This window comes from Hyperolius riggenbachi, chromosome 10, assembly GCF_040937935.1.
Source record: "Hyperolius riggenbachi isolate aHypRig1 chromosome 10, aHypRig1.pri, whole genome shotgun sequence".
Taxonomy (NCBI): Eukaryota; Metazoa; Chordata; class Amphibia; order Anura; family Hyperoliidae; genus Hyperolius; species Hyperolius riggenbachi.
The window spans coordinates 151,727,429-151,750,263 of NC_090655.1; the positions used below are offsets into that span (position 1 = coordinate 151,727,429).

The 22,835-nt window shown below is 43.5% G+C and overlaps 1 protein-coding gene and 1 long non-coding RNA gene across 2 annotated transcripts in view; one reads left to right on the forward strand and one right to left on the reverse strand.

The window, feature by feature from the left end:
- LOC137536591 (uncharacterized) overlaps positions 1 to 18,112 on the forward strand; it is a 156,340-nt gene extending 138,228 nt beyond the window's left edge. The window contains exon 7 of the long non-coding RNA XR_011024583.1: positions 18,021 to 18,112. This is a non-coding gene — a long non-coding RNA (uncharacterized lncRNA). The remainder of the gene's footprint in view (positions 1 to 18,020) is intronic.
- CHAT (choline O-acetyltransferase) overlaps positions 1 to 22,835 on the reverse strand; it is a 146,628-nt gene that overhangs the window by 111,527 nt on the left and 12,266 nt on the right. Inside the window, exons 2-6 of the mRNA XM_068258835.1 lie at positions 20,120 to 20,222; positions 17,976 to 18,167; positions 14,850 to 14,968; positions 5,917 to 5,970; positions 33 to 213 (exon numbers count right to left, since the gene is read on the reverse strand). Of these exons, the coding sequence (XP_068114936.1) occupies positions 33 to 213; positions 5,917 to 5,970; positions 14,850 to 14,968; positions 17,976 to 18,167; positions 20,120 to 20,182 (609 nt within the window). The 5' untranslated portion in view covers positions 20,183 to 20,222. The remainder of the gene's footprint in view (positions 1 to 32; positions 214 to 5,916; positions 5,971 to 14,849; positions 14,969 to 17,975; positions 18,168 to 20,119; positions 20,223 to 22,835) is intronic.

A 22,835-nucleotide genomic window follows, 5' to 3' on the forward strand; every position in this document is an offset into this window, starting at 1 on the left:
CAATGATCTATATTATTTTATTATTATATTACCTGATTATTACATGCAACGATGATATGCTCTGGCTCTGGCATAACTGCACTTTCTTGTGCCACTAATGTGTCTTTGTTGCCCCCTGGAAGACGGTAAGAAGAGAAGAGCCCGTAGTACTGCTTCATACACATAGGCTGTCCTGATAGCTGACCACGAGCATAGTCTACGGGCAAAGCATGCCTATAATAATAATATACAATAATTACTATGTACATGACATTTGCTGTATATTCAACCAATATATCAATATTCTTACATAGTTTCCTGAAGACAAGAAGTCTCAAAACCATTGAGTTCAACCTTCTATGAACTCTAGATATGTTGATCCTAAGTAATCCAAAACCTCCTCTAGCTATTTTTTTGAATTTTAGCTCTCCAGGTAAAATTGTATTAGTGGTACGTAGGGATGAATAAGAATGACACTGGCAGTCTTTCCAGAATTTCCTAGAACTTTGTGTGGTTCTGCAAATTTCTTTTTATTCTGCGCATATTCAGAAGAAAGAGGCAGGCACCAACTGTGACAATGTGTATTTATTGTGACAGGTTCTGGATACAAACGCCATGCAAACACCATTCAACATGCCACTCCTGACTTGTGATGGCTCCTGCCATGCGTGGTGAGATGGGCGGGTGTGGGAGTGGGTGGAAATGGATACATGGGCACTAGAAGGCCCTAATGATGCCCAGGGACAATAATGTGACCAAGCAAGCAACTTGCAGACGTGAAATGGCTGTCGTTAGGTACTTCTATTGCCCATGCATCCACTTCCACTCCCACGTTTGCCCATCTTATCACGCATGGCAGGAACCATTACAAGTCAGCAGTGACACGTTGAATGGTGTTTGCATGGCACCTGTGTCTGGAACTTGTCACAATAAATCTACATTGTTGCAGTCATGGTTGGTGCCTGCTATTTTATTCTGGATGTCCACAACTTGGCTTTCTCTCTTATGTTTTTCTTCTAACCCTAACAACTAAATCTAACATCCCCTTACCCTGCCACCTCACACCAACTCTGTCTTATCTATGCCTAATCTTGGCCAGCAATCCTATCCTGTACTTAAATGTTGTTATCTGTTTCGAGACTGAAAAAGTTAGATACTTGCCTATGGAGAGGGAATGATCTTGATCCCATAGAGCCTTCCTGGTCCTCTCTCTGTGCCCTCGGTCTACTGCTGTCCCCTTGTGAAAGTTATTGGACCAACTGGTCAAATACGCCTTCAGGAATCCTCCCTGAGTACATTATTCGAAGACTAGTGGGTCCATGCTGTGCATGCGTGAGAGCATACTCACAAATGCGCAGCACAGATGCACCTGGCTCTGGAAGCACTCATGGACGCAAGTACTTCTGAAGCCTTCCGCGGACTCCCGAATGCACTGCCTTTTACAGGGGAAATCGATGGCCTGAGTGAATGGAGAGAGGACCATGGTTCTATGGGATCAAGAGCCTCCCCCCTCCTTAGGTAAGTATGTACAGTAACTTTTTTCAGATTCGCTTAACATTTGCTTTAGGCTGCCTAGGGAAAACACCATTGAGTTGGGAAACCACATGGGTGAAGTGGCATGTCTACGGCACCCCAGTGCTGGGCCGAAATTACGCATTAGCGTAATTACGCATCGTAATTCACTACAAATGCACCGTAAGCGTTACGTGTAAGGTTACGGTATTACGCGTAATTTTTACGCGTAGACCGTAGGGTTACGTTTTACGCGTAACAAATTATGCGTAAGACAGTAAACTCCCATTGAAATTACACAGTCTGCCGTAATCGCGTAATATTACGCTCCCGTATAATATAAAAAAGCCGCCGACTTTAAGGGTTAATAGCAAAGCCCCCTTAAGTGCTAAGAGCCTCAAATTTGGAGAATATATTAAGGAGATCAGAAGGAATAAGAGGAAAAATTTTTTTTTTCAAAAAGACCTTATAGTTTTTGAGAAAATCGATGTTAAAGTTTCAAAGGAAAAATATATACATTTAAAACCCGCCGACTTTAACGGTTAATAGCAAAGCCTGCTTAAAATTTAGGAACACCAAATTCACAGGGTATATTAAGGGGATCAGTGGGAATAAGAGGAAAACATTTTTTTTCAAAAAGACCTTATAGTTTTTGAGAAAATCGATTTTTAAGTTTCAAGGGCGAAAATGTCTTTTAAATGCGGAAAATGTCAGGTTTTTTTGCACAGGTAACAATAGTGTTTTATTTTCATAGATTCCCCCAAGTGGGAAGAGTTTTACTTACTTTGTTCTGAGTGTGGGAAATATAAAAAAAAAACGACGTGGGGTCCCCCCTCCCAGACCTCTTTAACCCCTTGTCCCCCATGCAGACTGGGATAGCCAGAATGCGGAGCACCGGCCGCGTGGGGCTCCGCACCCTGACTATACCAGCCCGCATGGTCCATGGATTGGGGGGTCTCGGAAGGGGAGGGGCAGCCAAGCTTTCCCCTCCCCCTCCAAGCCCTTGTCCAATCCAAGGACAAAGGGCTCTTCTCCACCTCCGATGGGCGGTGGAGGTGGAGGCCGCGATTTCCTGGGGAGGGGTTCATGGTGGCATCTGGGAGTCCCCTTTAAAAAGGGGTCCCCCAGATGCCCACCCCCCTCCCAGGAGAAATGAGTATAGAGGTACTTGTACCCCTTACCCATTTCCTTTAAGAGTTAAAAGTAAATAAACACACAAACACATAGAAAAAGTATTTTAATTGAACAAAAAACATAACCACGAAAAAAGTCCTTTAATATTCTTAATTAACCATTAATACTTACCTGTCCCTTTAAAAGCCAGTTCCCACGCAATATCCTCGGAAATATACTAATCAGTTACAATGTAACAAAGTTATTACAATGTAACAACTTTGTTACTTTGTAACACCACCGCACCCGACGTCACTCGCCGCTCACCCGCCGGCCGCCGCATACACGCTAGTCCCCGCCGGCTCCCGCCGTCCACTCCGCCCATACCTGTCACTCATATACATGCTGGCACCCATGGGTGCCAGCATGTATATAGGTGACATATGGGAGAGGCGGGGAGGGCAGCGGAGCCGGCGGGGACTTAGCGTCCCTTCACCCGACAGAGCTCTGAGCTATATTAGCTCAGAGCTCTCGAAAGCATCTTTGTATTTGGGCTCCAAGGAGCCCCATTGGTCCTTAGCAGACCAATGGGGTTCCTTCAAATCAGAATTTGAATAACCTGAATTACGGTATACTTACGCGTAATTGCGTAAGTGCTATACGTAATTATAGACATGTACCGAAATTGAATGTCTATGCCGTAAGCGTAATTTCGTAATGCGTAATAGCGTAAAATTACGCGTAATGATCCGTAAGCGTAGCTTTCTCCATTACGACCAGCACTGCGGCACCCACACTTTAATGATACTACCACCATATTCTACCGCCTTTCTTTTTGTCCATAAAGTGACATTTATTCCCACAGAAGTGATGTCCATGTTTTTTTTTTTTTTTTATTATCAAAGGAACAGAATCAGCAGATCAATCGGCCAAGCAGCATTGTATAAAATGAAATAGTCTCCAATTTCATTGCACCACAGGGTTGTTTTAAGTCATTGCTAATTTTAAAACAGTAAAATGAATATAACATTGTATTGTTAATATTGTTTATTTATCTTGTAGTCAAAAGATGTAGTAAGCTGCATCACACATCATCTTGTCCCAAGGAACACTTTGTAAGACCAGAAGATACTTGTGCTCACTTTAGTGACATTTGTGTTTTACATTTCAGTGATGCAAGTTTCCCCATGCTGCTTTGTACATAAATTATACTGGTCCTTCATCCATCATTTGCTCGTCTACCCGTGCAAAACTGTCCATCTATCTCATAGGCACACCAGGGGTGCCGCTACATCACAGTGCAACTTATTTGGCCATTCCACTGTAAAATTAGGGTTAATGTCTACCCTGAAGTAATGCATCCAGTACAAACACATGAAGATTTTACATTTTTGGGATGTTTCTGTTATTCTTCAGGCTTACTATGCTACTTATTTGTATGTAAAATAAAGTGAGGGAGATGTATTATTTTTGCTTCTCACAAGGAAGTGCAAAACAGAAGCAGTGATACATTTTATGAAATTGATCAGTTATGAGGTTGGCTGCAGTAGCTAGATAGGTAGTCTATGGGAGGAGGATGGTAGGTGGGTGTAGTGCCAGGCTCATAGGCACCGCTATACTATGGGAGGGGAAGGGGGTTTGATGTTAAGAGACAAGGTAGTAAATAGTAAAATATCGGTAATAGAAAATTACTCATATTCTAACTATAGGCAATATCTTGCGCTCTTATTAACATGTGGCAATTTTAAATGTATATGTTATGGCCAAAACCAGAAATCGGCCAATTCTAGAATTGGCTGGTCGTTTCTAGAACTGGCCGATTTGACGTCGGCCAAAGTCAAAAATGCTGGGAATTTCTGACATTGGCCGGCCAGTTTGCAAAGTGGCCAAAGTCAACTGGCCAAAGTCCAAAATGTACAAGTCTCGGGTCCTTTCAAGCAGCATGAAAGGCACTCAGAACTTCGTCTCTGCTCTAAAAGATACGAAGTAGCAGAATAACCTTTAAAGAAAAGCATTTTTTTTTTACAGCTGATACAGATCCTACAATAAATCTGCAGTGTGTCTACTTACTGCTTTCATGGAAGCAGACATATTGTTAACACCCTGTATTTACTAATTAGATTCCTGAACCGACCCAGCTGACAGATCAAATATCACTAGTGATTAGTCACAGATGAGGACGAATTACACAGTAAACTCTCTAAATACATACAGGGTGTGCATTTCTGTATATTTTCCTTCTGTCCTGTGCAGAGTTCAGGTCCACTTTCTAAATACATTTCTATAAGTTTAAATGAATTTCTGAATGTTTTCCTTCTGTCCTGTGCAAAGAGTTCAGGTCCACTTTGTAAATACATACAGGGTGCATGTCTGTACGGTTCCATCCATCCTGTGCAGAGAGTTCATGCGCGCGTGGCAGGGGCCCGGGGCAGCCGAAGGGAAGCAGACGAAAGGTGGCAGAGTTGCAGGCGGAGGGCCGATGTGTTGGAGGGCAGAGAGCTCGTAGGGCCATGCTGGATAACAGTTGATGTGCAGGGGAGACAGGAGTTCAATAGCCAAGGAGGCATCGGAGACGTGGGTGAGCCGACAGGAGGCAGCAAGGAACAGCGTGGAGACGGAAGGCGGGGAGAGGAGTTGCTGAGGAGACGGAAGGCGGGGACATGAATTGCCGGGTAGACCGCAGCGGAGGAGGCGGGGTGAGCTGACAGGAGGCAGCGGGGACTAGGAACTTCGGGACTTGGCCGGCCACATCTAGTCAGAATGCGTTCTGGCCGGCCAAAGTCCGCAAATAGCCTCCGTTTCGCAAACTGGCCGCTTCAGCCGGCCATTTCTAGCTTTGACCGGCCAGAACCCGAAGTGGCCAGACTTCGGGTTCTGGCCGTAACATATACATAAAACCAAACCTCTAATGCATATACACATTTTGCGCCATCAAAATAGAAGATGACTCTGACCAATTCTTGCAGGTGTTTTTCTTCTAAACCTTACCCAATCTCTGGCATGGATGGTCAGTAACGGTAGCCTTATGTGATGATCCAGTGTTGGCTGACAATTTTGTAAGTAAAAACAGCTTGCGGCCAGAGATAAGGGTCCTTCCTTCTTACTACCCCATACTGATTGGTCTTCATGTTCATAGATTTCAGAAATCTCTGAGCAGGATGTGATCATTGCAAATCAGAGCTTTGCAAATCTATCAGCTGATCAAACAAATCACATGCTTCTCCATGAGTTCCCCTAGACATTACTATCCCTAGTTATAATTACTTTAAAATATTTTGCAAGTTCCAAATTACTGACAGAATAGTAACTTACATGTCCAACAGGGTTTTGTAATCAAGCACTCCAGAGATGAGGTTGGCAGTAAACCTGGAAGAAGAATGAAGAGTGAATGTAGTGGAAGAGAATGTAGTGAAAATAACTTCACTGTAATAAATTCATTGTAGTGTAAATAACATAATAAATAACATTGTTTATTTTTTTTAACAATATTCATTTATAAATTCTTTAGTCAATGTTTGCCCATTGTAAAATTTTTCCCATCCCAGATTTACATTCTGAAATAATCACAGGAGGTGACACCTTTGGCCCTGCCAGGTGAACTCTGCGTAATGTTTGTTTACTGGGAGATCTAAAGCCAGTAGAAACTCTGGTCTCTTAATAGCCTAGGGATAAGAAGCCTTGAAAAGACAATTTCTGGTTTTCAATTCAGATATCCGAATCCGGCCGGATACTGGGGTCGGATACCCGAATTCAGTTCGGGTATAAAAATGTCAAATTCGGATATCCAACCCGGATCGGATATCTGGATATCTGGACATCCGGATCCGAAATAGTTCCAGATAGTGAAAAGTGGTATCCGAGTATCCCTGGTTCTTCCTACTTGCAAGCAGCAAAATTGGCCAAACATTGGCTAATCAAAACTGGATATGTGTGTATGCACCCTAAATTCAGGCAAAGCATCATCTAAGATACTGTAATAGGGGGAAAAAAAAGTTATCAGTGAATTGGCTGTGGCATCACTTTTTGCCACTGCTACTGTCTTTGAATATGATTTAAATACTGCCTCAGGTAAGATGTCATTCAAATATAACATTTTTTGCAAATTTTAGAATTGTTTTAGCCGCAATTAGGAAAGCTCTTTTTAACAGCACAAAATTTCAGACTGTGTGTTTACTGGAAGAGGCTGTGACATGCCTGCCCCTCAGTTCTCACTGCTTCAAGGAGTCAAACAGTGGACACTGCGCCAACAATGCATTGGTTGTGCATGTAATCTATTTAAGAGTCGTAACTTCCAATGAAATAAAGGTAAAGATGCAGGATCTTTAAACTGGACTTTGTATTGTTCATATATACTGTATACCCTGTTCTGTGGATAAGGGCACCTGGATTCAGGGCTGTTTAACATTGAAAAAACATATGCACCCACATGTTGTCATGGGCTTTTGTATGTATAATACTGCAATGTTTTGGGTTCACATTGCTAAAAAAAGCAGCAGGCAGTATGTTGTGAAAACTTATTGTGATAAAAACGGTCCAAACCTGGTTCACAGAGAAACAAAGAAAATGTCTTCAAATGAGCTGGGTGTTTGTTGCATTAAAACTCATTGTAACACGTGCACTGTACATTAGCCCTCAGAGTGTGTATGCATTAAAAATGTTCTCTAGATGTACTCTGGTACAAAAATATTCCGGATTTATCTTGTAAAGCACATAGCCTTCTTAAAACAGAAGACTGAGGCCCCATTCACACTAGAGCGTTTTGCCGCGATTTCGGCAAAATGCTCAAACGCTAGCTTTTTAAAAGCGCTAGCGTAATGAAACCCTATGGACCCGTTCTTGGGCGATTTGTGCTAATCGCCACAAATCGCCCCAAAACGGGCAAAACCGCGAAATGCAAACGCGTCGCCTGCACCATTTTCAGGTGATTTCCCAGCTATCGCGTTTCAGTGCTATAGAAGCGCTAAACACGATCGCGGCAAAATTGGCCGCAGTGCTCAGTGATTTATCCGCTTGAAATCGTGGAAAATCACTCCTGCAAAACGCCGAAAAAAATCTCCGGTGTTTTGCGTTTCTAAGTGTGAATGGAGCCTGAGGGGCATATGCAATTCACTTTTTTCTCCTAGGTGAAATTTTTAAACTTGTCAATAAAATGCCTTTTAAACCGCCAGCGAGAAAACAAATACTCAAAATAATTTTGATAGTCTCGATTGATAATTTCCGACATGTCTGATCTCCCGCCGGATCGATTCCACGCTCAATTTCGCATAGGGAACAATGGGAAAAGATAAGAAATACGAGCAAAAGATAAGCGAATCGATCGTGGAACTGAGTGCAAAAATCGAGTGGGAAAACCGTACCGTGTATTCCCAGCATAAAACTCTATCAAAGTTTTTTTGTTTATAGAGATCTTTTTAGGATTTTTTTTAAATCCACTACATGATGGGTGCCCAAACTTGTATGGCTCGTGAGTTACTTTTGAAAATTGCAGAGTCCAAAAGATCTAGCAACATTTCAAATCCTTCTCCCCCCACTCCCAGCGTAGCAAATAGCTGCAGAATATTTCTCCCCCACCCCCACACATTGTCATGGAGTCATGGAGTTTCGAGCATCTCCACAAAAAACATGTATACATCCTCTCCTGCTCAGGAACTCAGGTTGCACACAAGATGGCGACCGACCTGTGAGGCAAGTCACAGAAGAACCGGGGAAACCTGGGGGGGCATGGCCACATTGCTGTGCAGGCTTACTGCGCACAGCCTGGAGGGCAGGAGAGGCTGTCTCATTCAGCTGCCCCATTCCCCTTCAGCTGTGCCTCTCCCCTTACTTCTCTGATTGGGTGTGTGCTGCTCTGCATAGGGCAGCAGAGCAGCACAATTTAACGGCAGCAAGATTTGACCGGCCAGCAGCAAAATTTTATGAGACATGGCCACGGGCCGCGATCTACCCTGCAGTTGTTTGAGATCCACCGTTAGATCGCGATCAATGTCATGAGCACTCCCGCAGTACATAAACCACTATGTCGCAGCTGCTTCTGGCTCATTATGCTTGCTGGTTTGACATTTTACGCAAATTTGTTTGTAAAAATTGAATTCTTTACATTTAAGTCACTGGCCGCCAACTTTAGTAGTCAATGGCAAAGCCCCTGTACTATTAACCGCTAAATTTAGCGGTTTAAAATTTGCACTAAATGCAAACGATGAACAGCCCATGTTTGCCAGGAACTGTCCACCGGAAAACTGACAAGAAGGAAATGGGTTATTGAGATCAGTATTAATGCTGGTAAGCAAATGACAGATCACAGAAATGGTAGTCACGCCATAGATGGGTAAAGGTGCTCAAACAATACTATTTGCAGCATCAATATCTTGCAAATAATGAATGATCAAATCTGCCAGAGACTGATGCTGATATGGGGCCACCTGATCATAATTTTGATCTATTTGAGATGGAAGCGATTGATCTGGCATGCTGGATAGATCTTGCTCGAAAGGGCTCGTTCGAGTGCGCATTGGTAGCAGTGTTCAATTCCCCAAAAACTGAAAATGTTTGTTTCCGCTTGATCCTACTGTCCTCATACACTGCAAATTTAGCATTTCTAGCACGTTCGGGGGCTGTGCTATTAATCTCTATCGTCGGCAGCAGATTTCACACACTCAGAACAAGAACTTTAAAATGCCCCCAGTATAGATTAGATAGGTATATGTCCCCAGTATAGATTAGATAGGTATAAGTCCTCCAGCATAAGTTAGGTAGGTATATGCCCTTAAACTGGCCATACACTGGCCTGATTTGCCGCCGTTTCGACAGCAGATTCGATCACTTGGATCTAATCTGCTGCCAATCGTTCACGCTACACGCTGAATTTCGATCCATTTCGTCCGTTCCCGTCGATCGCTCCGTGCGGAAAATTACCATCGATCGCCCGCGGGTAGGGAGCGCGTCGCTAGTGGCGTTCGAGTGCCCGACAACCGACGCAATAGAGCGGCAATACATTACCTGCTCCGCCGGCGCGACTCCAGTCCCCCGGTCACCGCTGCTCCGTCTCCGCTCTGGTCTCCGGCATGCTTCAGTTCCTCCTGCCCGGCAGGAAGTTTAAACAGAAGAGGGCGCTCTACTGTTTAAACTTCCTGCCGGGCAGGAAGAAGTAAAGCATGCCGGACCTGGAGACCAGAGCAGAGACGGAGCAGCGGTGACCTGGGGTCTGGAGTCGCGCCGGCAGAGCAGGTAATGTATGCGGGCTAGGGGTTGAGCAGCAGCAGCACCACTACCACCACAACAGATTGTGAATGGTTTCAGGCTGAAATCTGTTCACAATCTGTTTGCCGTAAAGGCAGCCATATGATCCCTCTCTGATCAGATTCGATCAGAGAGGGATCTGTCTGTTGGTCGAATCTGATGGCAAATCGACCAGTGTATGGCTACCTTTAGTATAGGTTAGATAGGTATATGTCCCCAGTATAGATTAGATAGGTATATGCCCCCAGTATAGGTTAGATAGGTATATGCCCTCAGTATAGATTAGATAGGTATATGCCCCCAGTATAGGTTAGATAAGTATATGCCCCCAGTATAGGTTAGATAGGTATATTCCCCCAGTATAGATTAGATAGGTATATGCCCCGAGTATAAACTAGATAGGTATATGCCCCAGTATAGGCTAGATAGGTATATGCCCCCAATACAGGTTAGATAAGTAGCTGCCCCCAGTATAGATTAGATGGGATAGGAAGCTGCCCCACCCCCTCCATAATGGAAGGGGGAGTCAGACCTCTCCCGGGCCGCCCTTCATGCTCCCTCCTCTGCTGCAGACTGCAGAGTTTGCGCAGGGAAGTGCTGTATAGAGCAGAAACTCACCTCCCTGCGTTCCAATCGCCTATCACTTGCCACTGGTCTGAGGTCTCCTCCTGTTTAGAAGGAAGTAAATATCAGTGTATCAGTGGCTATGCAGAGCAAGAGACCAGCGACTAATGATCGATGATTGGAATGCAGGGAGGTGTGTTGCTGTTCCATACAGCACTTCCCTTCGCTCACTCTGCAGTCTGCAGCAGAGGAGGGAGCATGGAGGGCGGCACGAGAGAGGAAGGGGGGGAGAGGTTGGGTCCCCCTCCCCGCAGTTGTGGCTCCCACTCCATCACGATGCCCCCCTTTCCCCAGCGCTCAGGACAGCCCACACGGGACGCACGGCCATAGAAAAGGGCCTGACTTTTGCCTTGCAGCACTGGGTCCCCGATTTTAATCCCAGCCAGGGCACTATCTACACTGAGGTTTTATGTTCCCCCGCGTCTGTGTGGGTGTCCTCTGAGCACTTATTTTCCTCCCACATACCAAAAACATACCAGTAAATGAATTACCCCCCTCCCCAAATTGGCTCTAGACTATGATACATACACTTCATAATACATTTGGGTTTGGGATATACTCGCCGTATAAGACTACCCCTCTTCCAACACACACCAAATAAAAAAAAAAATCATGTACTGGTGTTGTGTATGAACAGATACTGGTGCTGTACTGTATGTGTTACCCAGTATATAACAGTATACAGTGAATTGACTTGTTGCATTGGTCAACTCTCCTTAAGTAGACTGGTCAGCTCTCCTTGTCTACCTGTTTATCAGAGCGGTATGGAAGAATAGATTGCGCTCCCTCAGCAGGGAGATCTGAGATGCGGTAACAGGATAGGGCGTATCACCCGGCATCCAATGACACCCGGCGTATAAAACGACCCTCAACTTTTTATAAGATTTTCGAGGGTTAAAAAGTAGTCTTATACGCAGGAATATACAGTACATGGTCATATGACTAGGGTAGGGATTAGATTGTGACCCCTCTGAGGGACAGTTAAGTGACAAGACAATATACTCTTTAGAAAGCTGCGGAAGATGTCAGCGCTGTATAAATACTAAATAATAATAATTGAAGGAAATGAGATGACATCGCAGTGTGATCACCTAAGGGCCTGAGGCCCACTGCTGCAGATTTCAAGCATTTTTGAAACACGTTCAATGGAGTTTGTCACGGAAGAGCTGTGAGACAAGAAAACGCAATCACAATTGGTTTCCTACATCGACTGTCGTTACCAACCCAAATCAAAATTTTATGTTTAGGGATAGCAGACTGCCAAGCCTGGGGTCTCTGCCCTTTCATAGCTTCTGGCAGAGCTTCTTTTCATAAGATACATTTGATCTCTGATAAACCCTTTGCATTCAATTACCTGATTCAAAGAAACTTATCTCTCAGCTAAGTTTGATTCAGTACAATTTGGCCTAAACTACTTTAGAATGCAGGAACCACACAGCAGGGAGCAGGGAGCCTATTGAGAATTTGGTCTCTGGTAGACACAGCGGAGCCGTGCAACTAGCCTTAGGAATACATGTATATATGATTTTTGATTGTGGATCCGAGATGAAAAACTAATTTGGCTTGAGGAATGCCCTATAAACTATATGAAAGGAACACAATTATGCAACGAGTAAAAGTTTATCTGGGAACCACTTTAAGGAATACCGTTAATATGAGAGGTATGAAAGATATATCATTCTGCTGGTCCGGGTCTAGTGAATATTTTAATATTAAATTGGTGGCACGGACATCTCCAGAACCCGAGGTATTCAGTTACTTTGTGCCAGAACATGCGACACTAACCAAGTGTGATGTCATATGAACTGTCATATTCTGAGGATTCTGAATCTTTGACTGTTATGTGTGTGTGTGTGAAGCATAAACTGAAATATGAAAAATGTCATATTTAGATGACACGAATGTCCCACTCAGAAGGTTAACCGCACCCTGTCCAGTCCCTGGGCTGAACCTGAGACCCCACCCAAAAATGTTGGCCATTCAAAAGAACTTGACACGGCTCCTCCCCAGTCCTCCATATTCCCTCATTACGAAAACCTGCTGCTGGCCTGAGAAATGAGCTAGTGGCCATTTTGTCTGAACTCTGATCCGGAAACAAAGGAACTTAACGTGCTCTCCCAAAAGGACATTTTCACCTGAACTTAAGTATACATATTTTCTTCCCTTTTATTTTACACTGGCTTACCTTCTCTTTAATTGTTGATTTTAATGATTTCTGTATATATTAATTATTTATATTGCATTTATAAATAAATGACTTCTAAAAGTCATTTATTTTTCAGCAGGGCCGGTTCAAGTAGCAATTGGGCCCTAGGGCAAAATTAGCCAGGGGCCCCCCTCAACAGACACCCCCGACCAAAAAGCATCATTAAGAGCCCTTTGTTGCAGCCAAATTTCCCTCCTGGGCCCCTTAGCTGGCTGCTGACTCTCCCCCAATCACCTTCCAACTTAACTGTGCTCCCTAGGACCTCTGCAGTGTCTATGTCAGTGTAGTGTCTCACCTGCCCGCCAGCACAGATGTGACGCTACTCTGCCAAATACTCTGCAGAGTTCCTGGGTAGCAACAGTTAAGATGGGGAGGGACACCTTGGGGGCCCCTACAGGCTCTGGGGCCCTGGGGCAATTGCCCATTTTTTCCTATGGTAGCTCCGGGCCTGTTTTTCGGCTACATCTGCTATTCAGCCACACAGAATGAATCCTAGCTTTCTGAAGAGTCGCTACTACGGTTCATTATAGTTAGATTAGGGTGTCTTAACCATTTTATACGCAGGTATTAGTAACAGTCAAATTGGGCTTCTCTTCCCATTTAAACAGAGATGGTGGCAGCTTAGTATTTTGTGTTTTATAGTTCGCACGCCTCCTTCTAGTCTGTCTGCTGCCAAAATTCCAGCGGCTTCAGCTCATCGATTGCGTTCACGAGATTGGATGGTCTGTGTGCTGAAACCGATTGAAAAGCATTGTGCAGTCCGGCCACTAGTGGGCGTGTGACAGGGTTTAATGCGTTTAAATGCATTTTAACGTGTTAAAACGCCTGAAACGCATTTAAAAAATGCTTGAAAAACGCAGCAGTGGGCTCAGGCCCTTAGGAAACACAATCACATGTGTGATCACACTGCGATGTTAACTCATTTCCTTCTATTACTATTATTTTGTTTTTATACAGCGCTGACATCTTCCACAGCATTGTATAGAGTACCTCACTCTCCCTCACGCGTTTTTATGCGTTTTTAAATGCATGCAGGTTTTAACCGTTTTTTTTAAATGATTTTGGTCGTTTCAATGCATTTTCGGGCATTTAAGCGCGTTAAAATTCATCAAACGCGTTTCAGAAGCTCTTGAAAAACGCATGCGGTTTTATGCATTTTTAAAAACACTGCAGTGGGCTTAGGCCTTAACCACTTCAGGACCACAGGCTTTACCCCCCCCCCCCCTAAAGACCAGGCCATTCTTCACTAATAAGGCCACTGCAGCTTTAAGGGCTCGCTGCAGGGCCGTACATGTCAGCACTCAAGTGATTTCCCCCCACCCCTTTTTCTGCCCACCAACAGAGCTTTCAGTTGGTGGGCTGTTATTGCTCCCAAGGTGTTTATTGATTGCTCTCGTGCGTCCCAGAGGGACAACCGTGTGACATGGCTGTCCCCTGTACAGCGCTGCCATAGATTGCAGCGCTGTTCTATGTAAATAGACAGCGGTTTCGCCGTCTAACAGTCTCCTACCAGCGATCGCCGAAGGGAGGCTGATGACAGAGCGGAGATGCGCGTGCATTAGCGCACACAATCTCCTGCAAAACACGTCCACAGGACCTTACGCCGATCGGCGTTAGGCGCTTCTGGGGCTGCCACCACGGCCACGCCCATTGGCATGATGCGGTTGGCTAGTGGTTAATGGAAAATTGCCTTTACATTAATAGGCTTCTCTGTGCCAATTTCTAGCTTGAGGTCAGTACACTTACCTTGGAAAGCAGGGTATTTTGCTTTACACAACACACTTAAAAAATAATAAATTGTCTCCCCATTGTCAGAAGAAAATGGGGAGCTTCTGAGAGAAACTGATAGCAAGGTAACGATGTAATGTTCATTTGAAGTCACCTCATGTGTTTATTTTAAATAATTTTACTCCGTTCAGGTTCCCTTTAAGAAATGGAAACCTAAGATGCATTCATCTGCCTGAGACAGGTTTTATATATAGACACAAGCAGGCATTGTTCTGTCTATGCAAAATATTTTGAGGCACGGAACAGACTTTTTTGTATAGAAAATGAATTTGCATGTCAACAACTTTGTCAAATATTTCCCGCAATGCCTGAGTTAACTACAATAAATAAACACAGTTACAAGACATGGTAAACAGGAATAACAAAATATCATTTTTTTATTTTTTTTTACCTCAGATGATCATTAGCATCCTGAAAGTTGTGACGTGCGAAAGTAACTGCTGGGCTGGAATTAACGGGGAGGGGAACCCGGTTATTGAGATACATATCATCAAGCCAGTATTCATGTATCTAAAAAAAATAATAGATGCATTAAAAAAAAAAAAACACAAAAGAATCTGAAAACTTGGACTTTATAGTGTTGGTCTACATGGAAACACAAATACTATGTATTGATCTTAATATGGACAGGCTAGGTTCACAGTCCTGTAAAAACAATAACACAAAACAATGGAACGGTAAAGTCCTATTGCACGTTATGCAACTGTTGCATCTCAGTCAGGCCCCATGAACACTTGCAGACAGCATCGCATCGCGGCCCGCTTCCCTGCCACAAGAGGCATGCAAGTCTATGGAAACTTACACAGTTTGAGTGATGCAACCTGGTGTGCCGGAAGTATCAAAATCGCTGCAATCTCGCTGCAACATCTGCAGCGCATAACCGGATAATCCATAATTATGCGGTAATGCAAGGCAATGGGTGACACAGTAAGTGAATGACAGGAGTGCGGTGTGACACAGTGCGCATGCGTGGACCGACCGGAATCCCAGTGACATACTTCCTGCCCAGTAGTGAGTAAGTCATTAGCTGGGGGGTGAGCCTATGCATAATACCCTGTCGCTGCACCATGGTGCAGGGTCATATGAAACCTAATTTCTGTGGTGCGATGCGGTGCACACACCGCGACACAAATTCCAAGTGTAAAACTGGGCTCGATGAAAATTCCCCACCACTGTTAACATGCATCTCGCCATTGTTAATGTGCATCTTGTGCGGTAACGCACTGCATGCACTGCGTTGAGATACTGTGGTCCATTGGATCGCATTGCATCAGATGCACTCTGAACATTCCATAGACTTACTATTGCAATGCAATTTTCTGCATTAAAATGCCTCTGTATTGCACTGCAATGCACCACTGTGAACTTAACTGAATACATTTAAAAGCAATGAGTTACTGGTTGAACTCGATGGACGTATGTCTTTTTTTAACCAAAATAACTATGTAACTATGTAACTTACTAATGATGAGCAGGTGAATTTTGTTATACCTATTTTGGGGTGGAGAATTGCCAGATTTGTACTCTTTACCGCCCAAGGCCGCAATCACCAGCAGCCCCCTTCAGTATAGGTAGCAAAATAACCTCTTCCCACCTTCCCTCCAGTAGAGGTATCCAGATAGCTCCTCCCCTCCTTCCCTCTAGTATAGGTAGCCTGAGGATCCTCCTTCCTCTCCAGTATAGGTAGCCAGACGACTCCCTTATCCCCTCCCTTTCCCCCTTACAGTATAGGTAGCCAGCTCGCCTCCACACCACTTCAACAATCATTGTCATTCACTTCTCCGCTCATCTCCAGTGTAGAAGCTTCCAACGAGTCCCAAGTAAAAGACGGCAGTTGGAGGGACAGATACACAACGGTGGCTGATGGAGACGGAGGGGAAGAGGAAGCTTCTACGCTGGTGATGAGTGGAGATATGAGTGACTGGCAGCTGCTTTTCCACTCCCTGTGCTTGCAACTTTGCAATCCGGCCCAATCTGTAGTCACACGCCACAACTCCAAAGTGCACAGAGAGCAGGGCGTCCACTGCACAGGTGGCTGGCAGGAGAGTGCAGGCCTCCATATGCTTCTCTGGAGGTCTACTTGGCCCCCTATGTCTCCCTGGTAGTGTAGTGGTCCACATATGTTTGTCTAGTGTTCTAATGGCCTCTCATATATAGTACATCCATGGTGCTCTAGTGGCCCCAATACACGTTCATGGTAGTCTAGTGACCTCTCCTATGCTAAACTGGTGATTTAGCAAACCCCGTAGTTTACATGGTGGTCTAGTGGCCTCTGATAGTTGACCTTGTGGCCTAGTTCACAATAGTTCCCCTGGTGGTCTAGATGTCCCCCTTTCATTCCCCTGTTGGTCAGTGGTCCTCCATAGTTTTCCTGGTGGACTATTGGTTTCCATAGCTTTTTTTGGTGGTCAAGTAGTCCCCACAGCTTTCCTGGTAGTCTAGTGGTCCCCTGTAATTCCTATGGTGGTCAGTGGTCCACCAAAGTTGACCTGAGCACCCATATGCAGAGATCGGCAGCAGAAAACATGGTGGATAAGTATCTACTTACCTTCCCTAGTTCCAGCAATAAGCAGCTTCTAAGACGGTATCCCGCCTCGTACTGCCGCAAGTGCAGCAAAGGATTAACAATAAAGTGTGCCCTAGGCAAGAAACTTTGGCTTCCCTTTTTGATCCTTTTGGTATGCTGATGTAGAAAATGGATCAGAGAATCAAGCATTTGGGCCCCTTTACACCCACTAGGCCCCAAACACTTGCCTAGGTTGCCTTGTGGTTGATCCTGCGCAGTGCAAGTGCCAGGTCTAGGCTTGATGGCGTCATAAAGCCAGGTGCCAAAAACTAGAGGAGGTGCAATGCTGGATGCTGTCATGCATGAAGGGAAGCTGTTAGTCGATGGAACCAAAGATGAGTAAATATTTACCCACCATATTTTCTGCTGCCAATCTCTGCATATGGGGGCCCAGGTACTATGGGGGAATAAAGGGAGGTGAAAGCCATTCCTGCTCTTTGCCTGCCTTTAGTAATGACTATGATAAGTGGCAATATTAGTGATTACTTTGATCAGGAGCCAATTGACATGACTTCTGCCCTGTACAGGGAGATATCTATCAGCTGTCAAACTGTATTTACCCTGTTGGGTTAGACCGATTGTTGTGGGAGAATGTAGATGCAGCCTAGTAAAATCTATGGCCTGGCAGAGATATGAGGACACAAACAAGGCGTATATTTCAATTCGCTAAATCTGCAAGTGGTTGAGAAAGGGTTGGTAATGGTTGAGAAAGGGAATGGTAATTTTTGCACCTAAGAAGGTACTACCGATTAGCATAACGAAGGAATAGCATAAAAAATAATGTGCTAATTAAGCTGTAATAGTCTTGAATTTGGTCTATGTTGATTGCTGCAATTCTTCTGGATTTTCAGAAGATGCATCTGGACATATTTCCTGTAAAATATAATAATTATAACAGTAGCATAAACATCTATGTATTATTGTTATTATGACAAAAAGTGTATGTCTCACCCAATTTTCAGTGTTCTCCCTCCTTTCAATCAATTTTTGTTGCAGCATTTCCCCCAGACCTCCAGGCATCACAAGCCGTTCCACAATGGCTTTGCTTTTTCTGTATTGCTCTTCAGACACCAGATGTCTCATGCATTGCAGGTACGTATCCATAGTCTGTTTTAAAGGAGGCACTGGCAGCTTTGGTAATTCCTGCAGAAAGACCAGAGTATAACTTAGAGTAATTATAAATTGGTACAGTGTTTTCTGTTCTTGAAATATTTTAAACAGAATTACATTTAAAGGAAAACTGACCCAGGCAAAAGCTACCCGAGGTAAGAACAAAGGTAGGTTCATGCTGGATCCATATACCTCTGTGAGTTGTCCGTTGCACTCCTCATTCCCCTCAGTCCCTGTAATCACTCCTTGAAAAATCTGAGAATAGTGTTGGGGAAGGGAAAGTGCCAAAAAAGGTATAGTGCCAAATATAGCATGCCAAAGTTCCAGTGTCTCAGCTTTTCAGTTTTCATGAGTTATTTCCTGACTATCAGCACTGTTGTGTCTGAACTTCTGCTAGGATTTGTTACTTGTGTCTTGTTTATTCCACTGTCCACAGTACTTGCTAACTATTGACAAAGGCAGAGATCATCTCTGACAGAGATTGTGGCCACCTTTGACTACCAGCAGATGCTGGAAAACATCTTCGAATGCTGTCTGATATTGAGGGTCACCTATGAGTGTTGCTAGATACTGGGGACCACCTATGACTGCTGCCAGATATTGGTAGCCACCTATGACTGCTGGCAGATATTTTAAGCCACCTATGACTGGTGGATGATACTAAGAATCACTTATGATGGCTGGCTGATATTGAGGACAAGATTTGAGTGCTGATGCCTGATAGATACTGGGGACCACCTAGGACTGCTGCCAGATATTGGTGGCCACATATGACTGCTGGCAGATATTTAAACCATGTATGACTGCTGGCAGATATAGTGAGCCTATCATGGCTGGCAGATAGTGATAGCCATCTATGACTGCTGGATGATATTTAGGGTCACTTATTACTGCTGGAAGATGTTGGGAAACATTTATGACTGCTGGCTGATATTGAGGGCAACCTTTAAGTGCTGATATATATTGGGAGGCCACTATGACTTCTGAAAAGTAATGGGGGCAACCTATGAGTGATGACCTACATCGGGGGACTCCTATCACTACTGGCAGATATTTTTAGCCACCTATGACTGCTGGCAGATATTGTGGGCCACCTATGACTGGTAACAGAGATTGAAAGGCCATTTGTGACTGCTGAGCAAGGTGGGGGTAATACTGTAAGTGCTTTAACATTCAGAAACAAACTGTCAGGTATGTTCAGTTAACTAGTTAGATGGTTATTACCATTACTTGTGGAAATATCTTTATCCTGGAGGACAAGGAAGTGTTTCAGCGTTAGCAGCGGCCTGCGTGTGAGAGACGCTAGGGCAGACTGCGCAGGAAAAGACTCGGCGGTGCCCACTGGAGGGGCATCGGGGAGAGCCCATTCCTTTAAAAACTCTATGCAGTGTAACATCTGAAGCAAAATGTGAGTGTATTTTAATAATACAATTTTAAAGTTTTAAAACGGTATCAAGCTATGAGAGTTTTTACTCCCATTTGAGCTGAATGCCGTCATAGTGAAGGGAAGCCCGAATCCTGATGTACTGAGGAAACAGGATTCAACAAAGCGATTTACAACCCATCTAATAGGGGTTGTAATAGGAGGGTGAGTTGTTCCCTGATGGGTGCCCTCGTGGTGGAATTTGATTGTCTCAAATGAATGTGATTGAAGACAGATTTATACTGTACCTAATGTGGACTTACTACTTATATACGGATGTTTATGGACTAGATGTGTTGATGTGCGCTGCATTCATATATTTGAAACTAATTTATCCTTATATTACACTCTGTACAGGAGCCATTCCACACACATGGGAATGGCGGTATGTTGTATAATGCTGACAGCTACATGGTGTGTGAGCCTTTCATAACAATTGTGTTAACTATTTTGTTTTAAAAATAAACAAATGACATGTGAGGAAGTAGAACCTTATGAATAAGTGTAAATGTCACTGCTCCTCTTTGCATAGGATTCTGATATGCAAAAAAAGTTACTTTACCTCTGCTTCTTGTGAGCCTTTGCTTTCTGTTTTATCCAGTGGAGGTTTCTTTAACACAGGCATTGTGCAGCAGTGGAGTCCTTTGCCCTGGAGGAAGTTAAACCTATAAGGAAAAAAAGACATTAAGTACACAGCTGTGAAGACCATATTAAGAATTTTTTCAACAAACCCCCCCCCCCAAAGAAAAAAAAATCCTGTATCAACATGTATGTGTTACTGTATGCATTGTTCAAGGGAAAATGCATTAAACTCAGAATTATTGGCATTGTTTCTACATTTCAATAGTACCATAGCCAATCAAGGTATCTTTTAAAAAGCATCCCTATAAAAAAAAAAAGCGTGGTCATAGAGAAGGAAGGAGCTAGAAACCCAAGCAGGTAGTCCTTGCTTCTGAAGTCTTGTAGCAATGCATTGCATTATTATTATTATTGTTGTTGATTTATAAAGCGCCATCATATTCTGTGGTGCTGTACAAAGTAAGAAACAAACATGGGGTACATAATAATACAGACAATGGTGTACACCAATATACAAGATACATAATTAGTGATAAAATACAAAAATGATACAAAATACAGATTACAAAATACACAATTAGTAATCACATTGATAAAAGTAACATGATAATTAAAATGTATAATGATTTCCAAGACACAAAAGGGGGAGAGAGCCCTGCCCTTGCGAGCTTACAATCTAAAAGGAATGGTGGGGAAACAAGAGGAGGGGTAGTATACAACAACAATATAGGGGCAGTGGGCCATATGCAATTCACTTTTTCTCCTGAGGTATCTCCTAGGAGATAATTTTCATTTTCTCTTTAAACTAACTTTTCAGCATTTTACAATTTAAAAAGTACCCAAATGCTGGTGAAATAGTACTATCAAATTCATATTGAGTATTTTCTTGCTTGCTGGTAGCTTAAAATGCATTTTATGAGATGTTGTAAAAATATCACCTTGGAGAAAACTTGGAGAAAAAGGGAATTGCATATGGGCCAGGGTGTTTTAGGATACCTAGTAGGAGTGCAATTTGGTCTTAGGACAAAGGGATATGGCCTATGGTAGCGCATATGCTTGCATACTGGCATCCACTCATATTTGAAATTAGTGAAGAGTTCAACTATTTGCTAGGTTTGAGAATCATTGTGGATGCAAATAATTTATTGGAACAGTAAAGCTTCCAGCAGGGAAAAATTTGACAATCCAGCTAGAGCAAAATGTTCTAATGCAATTGTTTTCGGAGCTGTTAATTTTGGGTGCAAAAGTGAGTGTTAATACAGCACCCAAAGCATCAGTGTGGCAGAAGGTGGGTTAGTGCTATAAGAGGGTTAAGGTTGGGTTAGGTATAGTTAGAATTGGGAAGAGTTGAAAGGTTAGGAGTAGGTAAACTGCAAAGTCCCCTGCAATGAAACTGCTGTGCTCCTGTACTGGAAGGGGTTGAATGGTATTTCATAGAGGAAGACAACATGCTGTATACAAATTAAACTGTGTAAAAGAGAGTGAAATAATTTCTGATCTTCGGTTTTTGCTGTTGTTGTACCACCTTCCATCTGTATAGGAAAAGAAAGGTGAAGCTCACCTCTGGTTTCACATGATGAAAACAATCAGACAGCCTTAAAGTTTGTCACAAGATTTTTTTGGACAGGCTAACACAGGCATGGGCAAACTTGGCCCTCCAGCTGTTAAGGAACTACAAGTCCGACAATGCATTTGCCTTTATGAGGCATGACTGTGGCTGTCAGACTCCTGCAATGCATTGTGGGACTTGTAGTTCCTTAACAGCTGGAGGGCCAAGTTTGCCCATGCCTGGGCTAACAGATCAAAAGAAAACTGGTTGCTAATTTTACCTGTTTACTTTATCCTGTAGATCTGGCTAGTTAAAGACTTACCTAATATTGGCAAACCTTATAAAATTCCTGGATTTATGTGATTCTTCTGATTTAAAAAGTGTGCACTTAGGAACCAGAGAAGTATGGAAACTGAGGGAGGATTCAGAAGTTATTATTATTTGGCATATAAACACTCTAGACAGTGATCGTCGGAATGGGAGTGGTGTGAGAATAGAGGCATAAGGCATCAGTGATGGTGGAGTGAGATGGGAAATAAGGTAACCAGGTTCAGTGGTGGAAGAGGATGAAACAGAAGTCAGTGGGGGTTGATTACCATAGAGAGGCATGGTACAAGGAGCACATATTGCACAGCCGCTACATGAGTTGGGCACCGGGTGGTGCAGCTAGTAATAAATATCTGTAATTTACATTACTAGTATTTTACTATGCACTGCCTGGCACCCATTCTCATCTGAAAACTTCCATCCTAGTGCCTAAAACTAACCCCTCCACCTAATTTCTAAAACTAACCTCCCCCTCCTAATCCCTTACATGAACCCCGGAGCCCGAATAAACCGCTAGTTGTAGCCAATTGTCTACAATCAGCTACAACCATTATTTCCTAAGTAGTAGCTGAATGACTACTATCCGCATTGGGTGCGCAACTCACCACTTGGGCACCCAATTACCTATAATTAACACAGGCATCTGTTAGATGCCTGATGATCCCTAAACCCAAATGACCAGATCTGTGGTATAGGAAGTATAAAGATCAGTCATGAAGCAGGGTGGGAGATGATGCAACAGTAAACAGGGATGACAGAAATGGATGGGATAGAAGATGAAAAGCGAAATTAACTAGTGAGAAAAATTGGGATGGTGCATCAG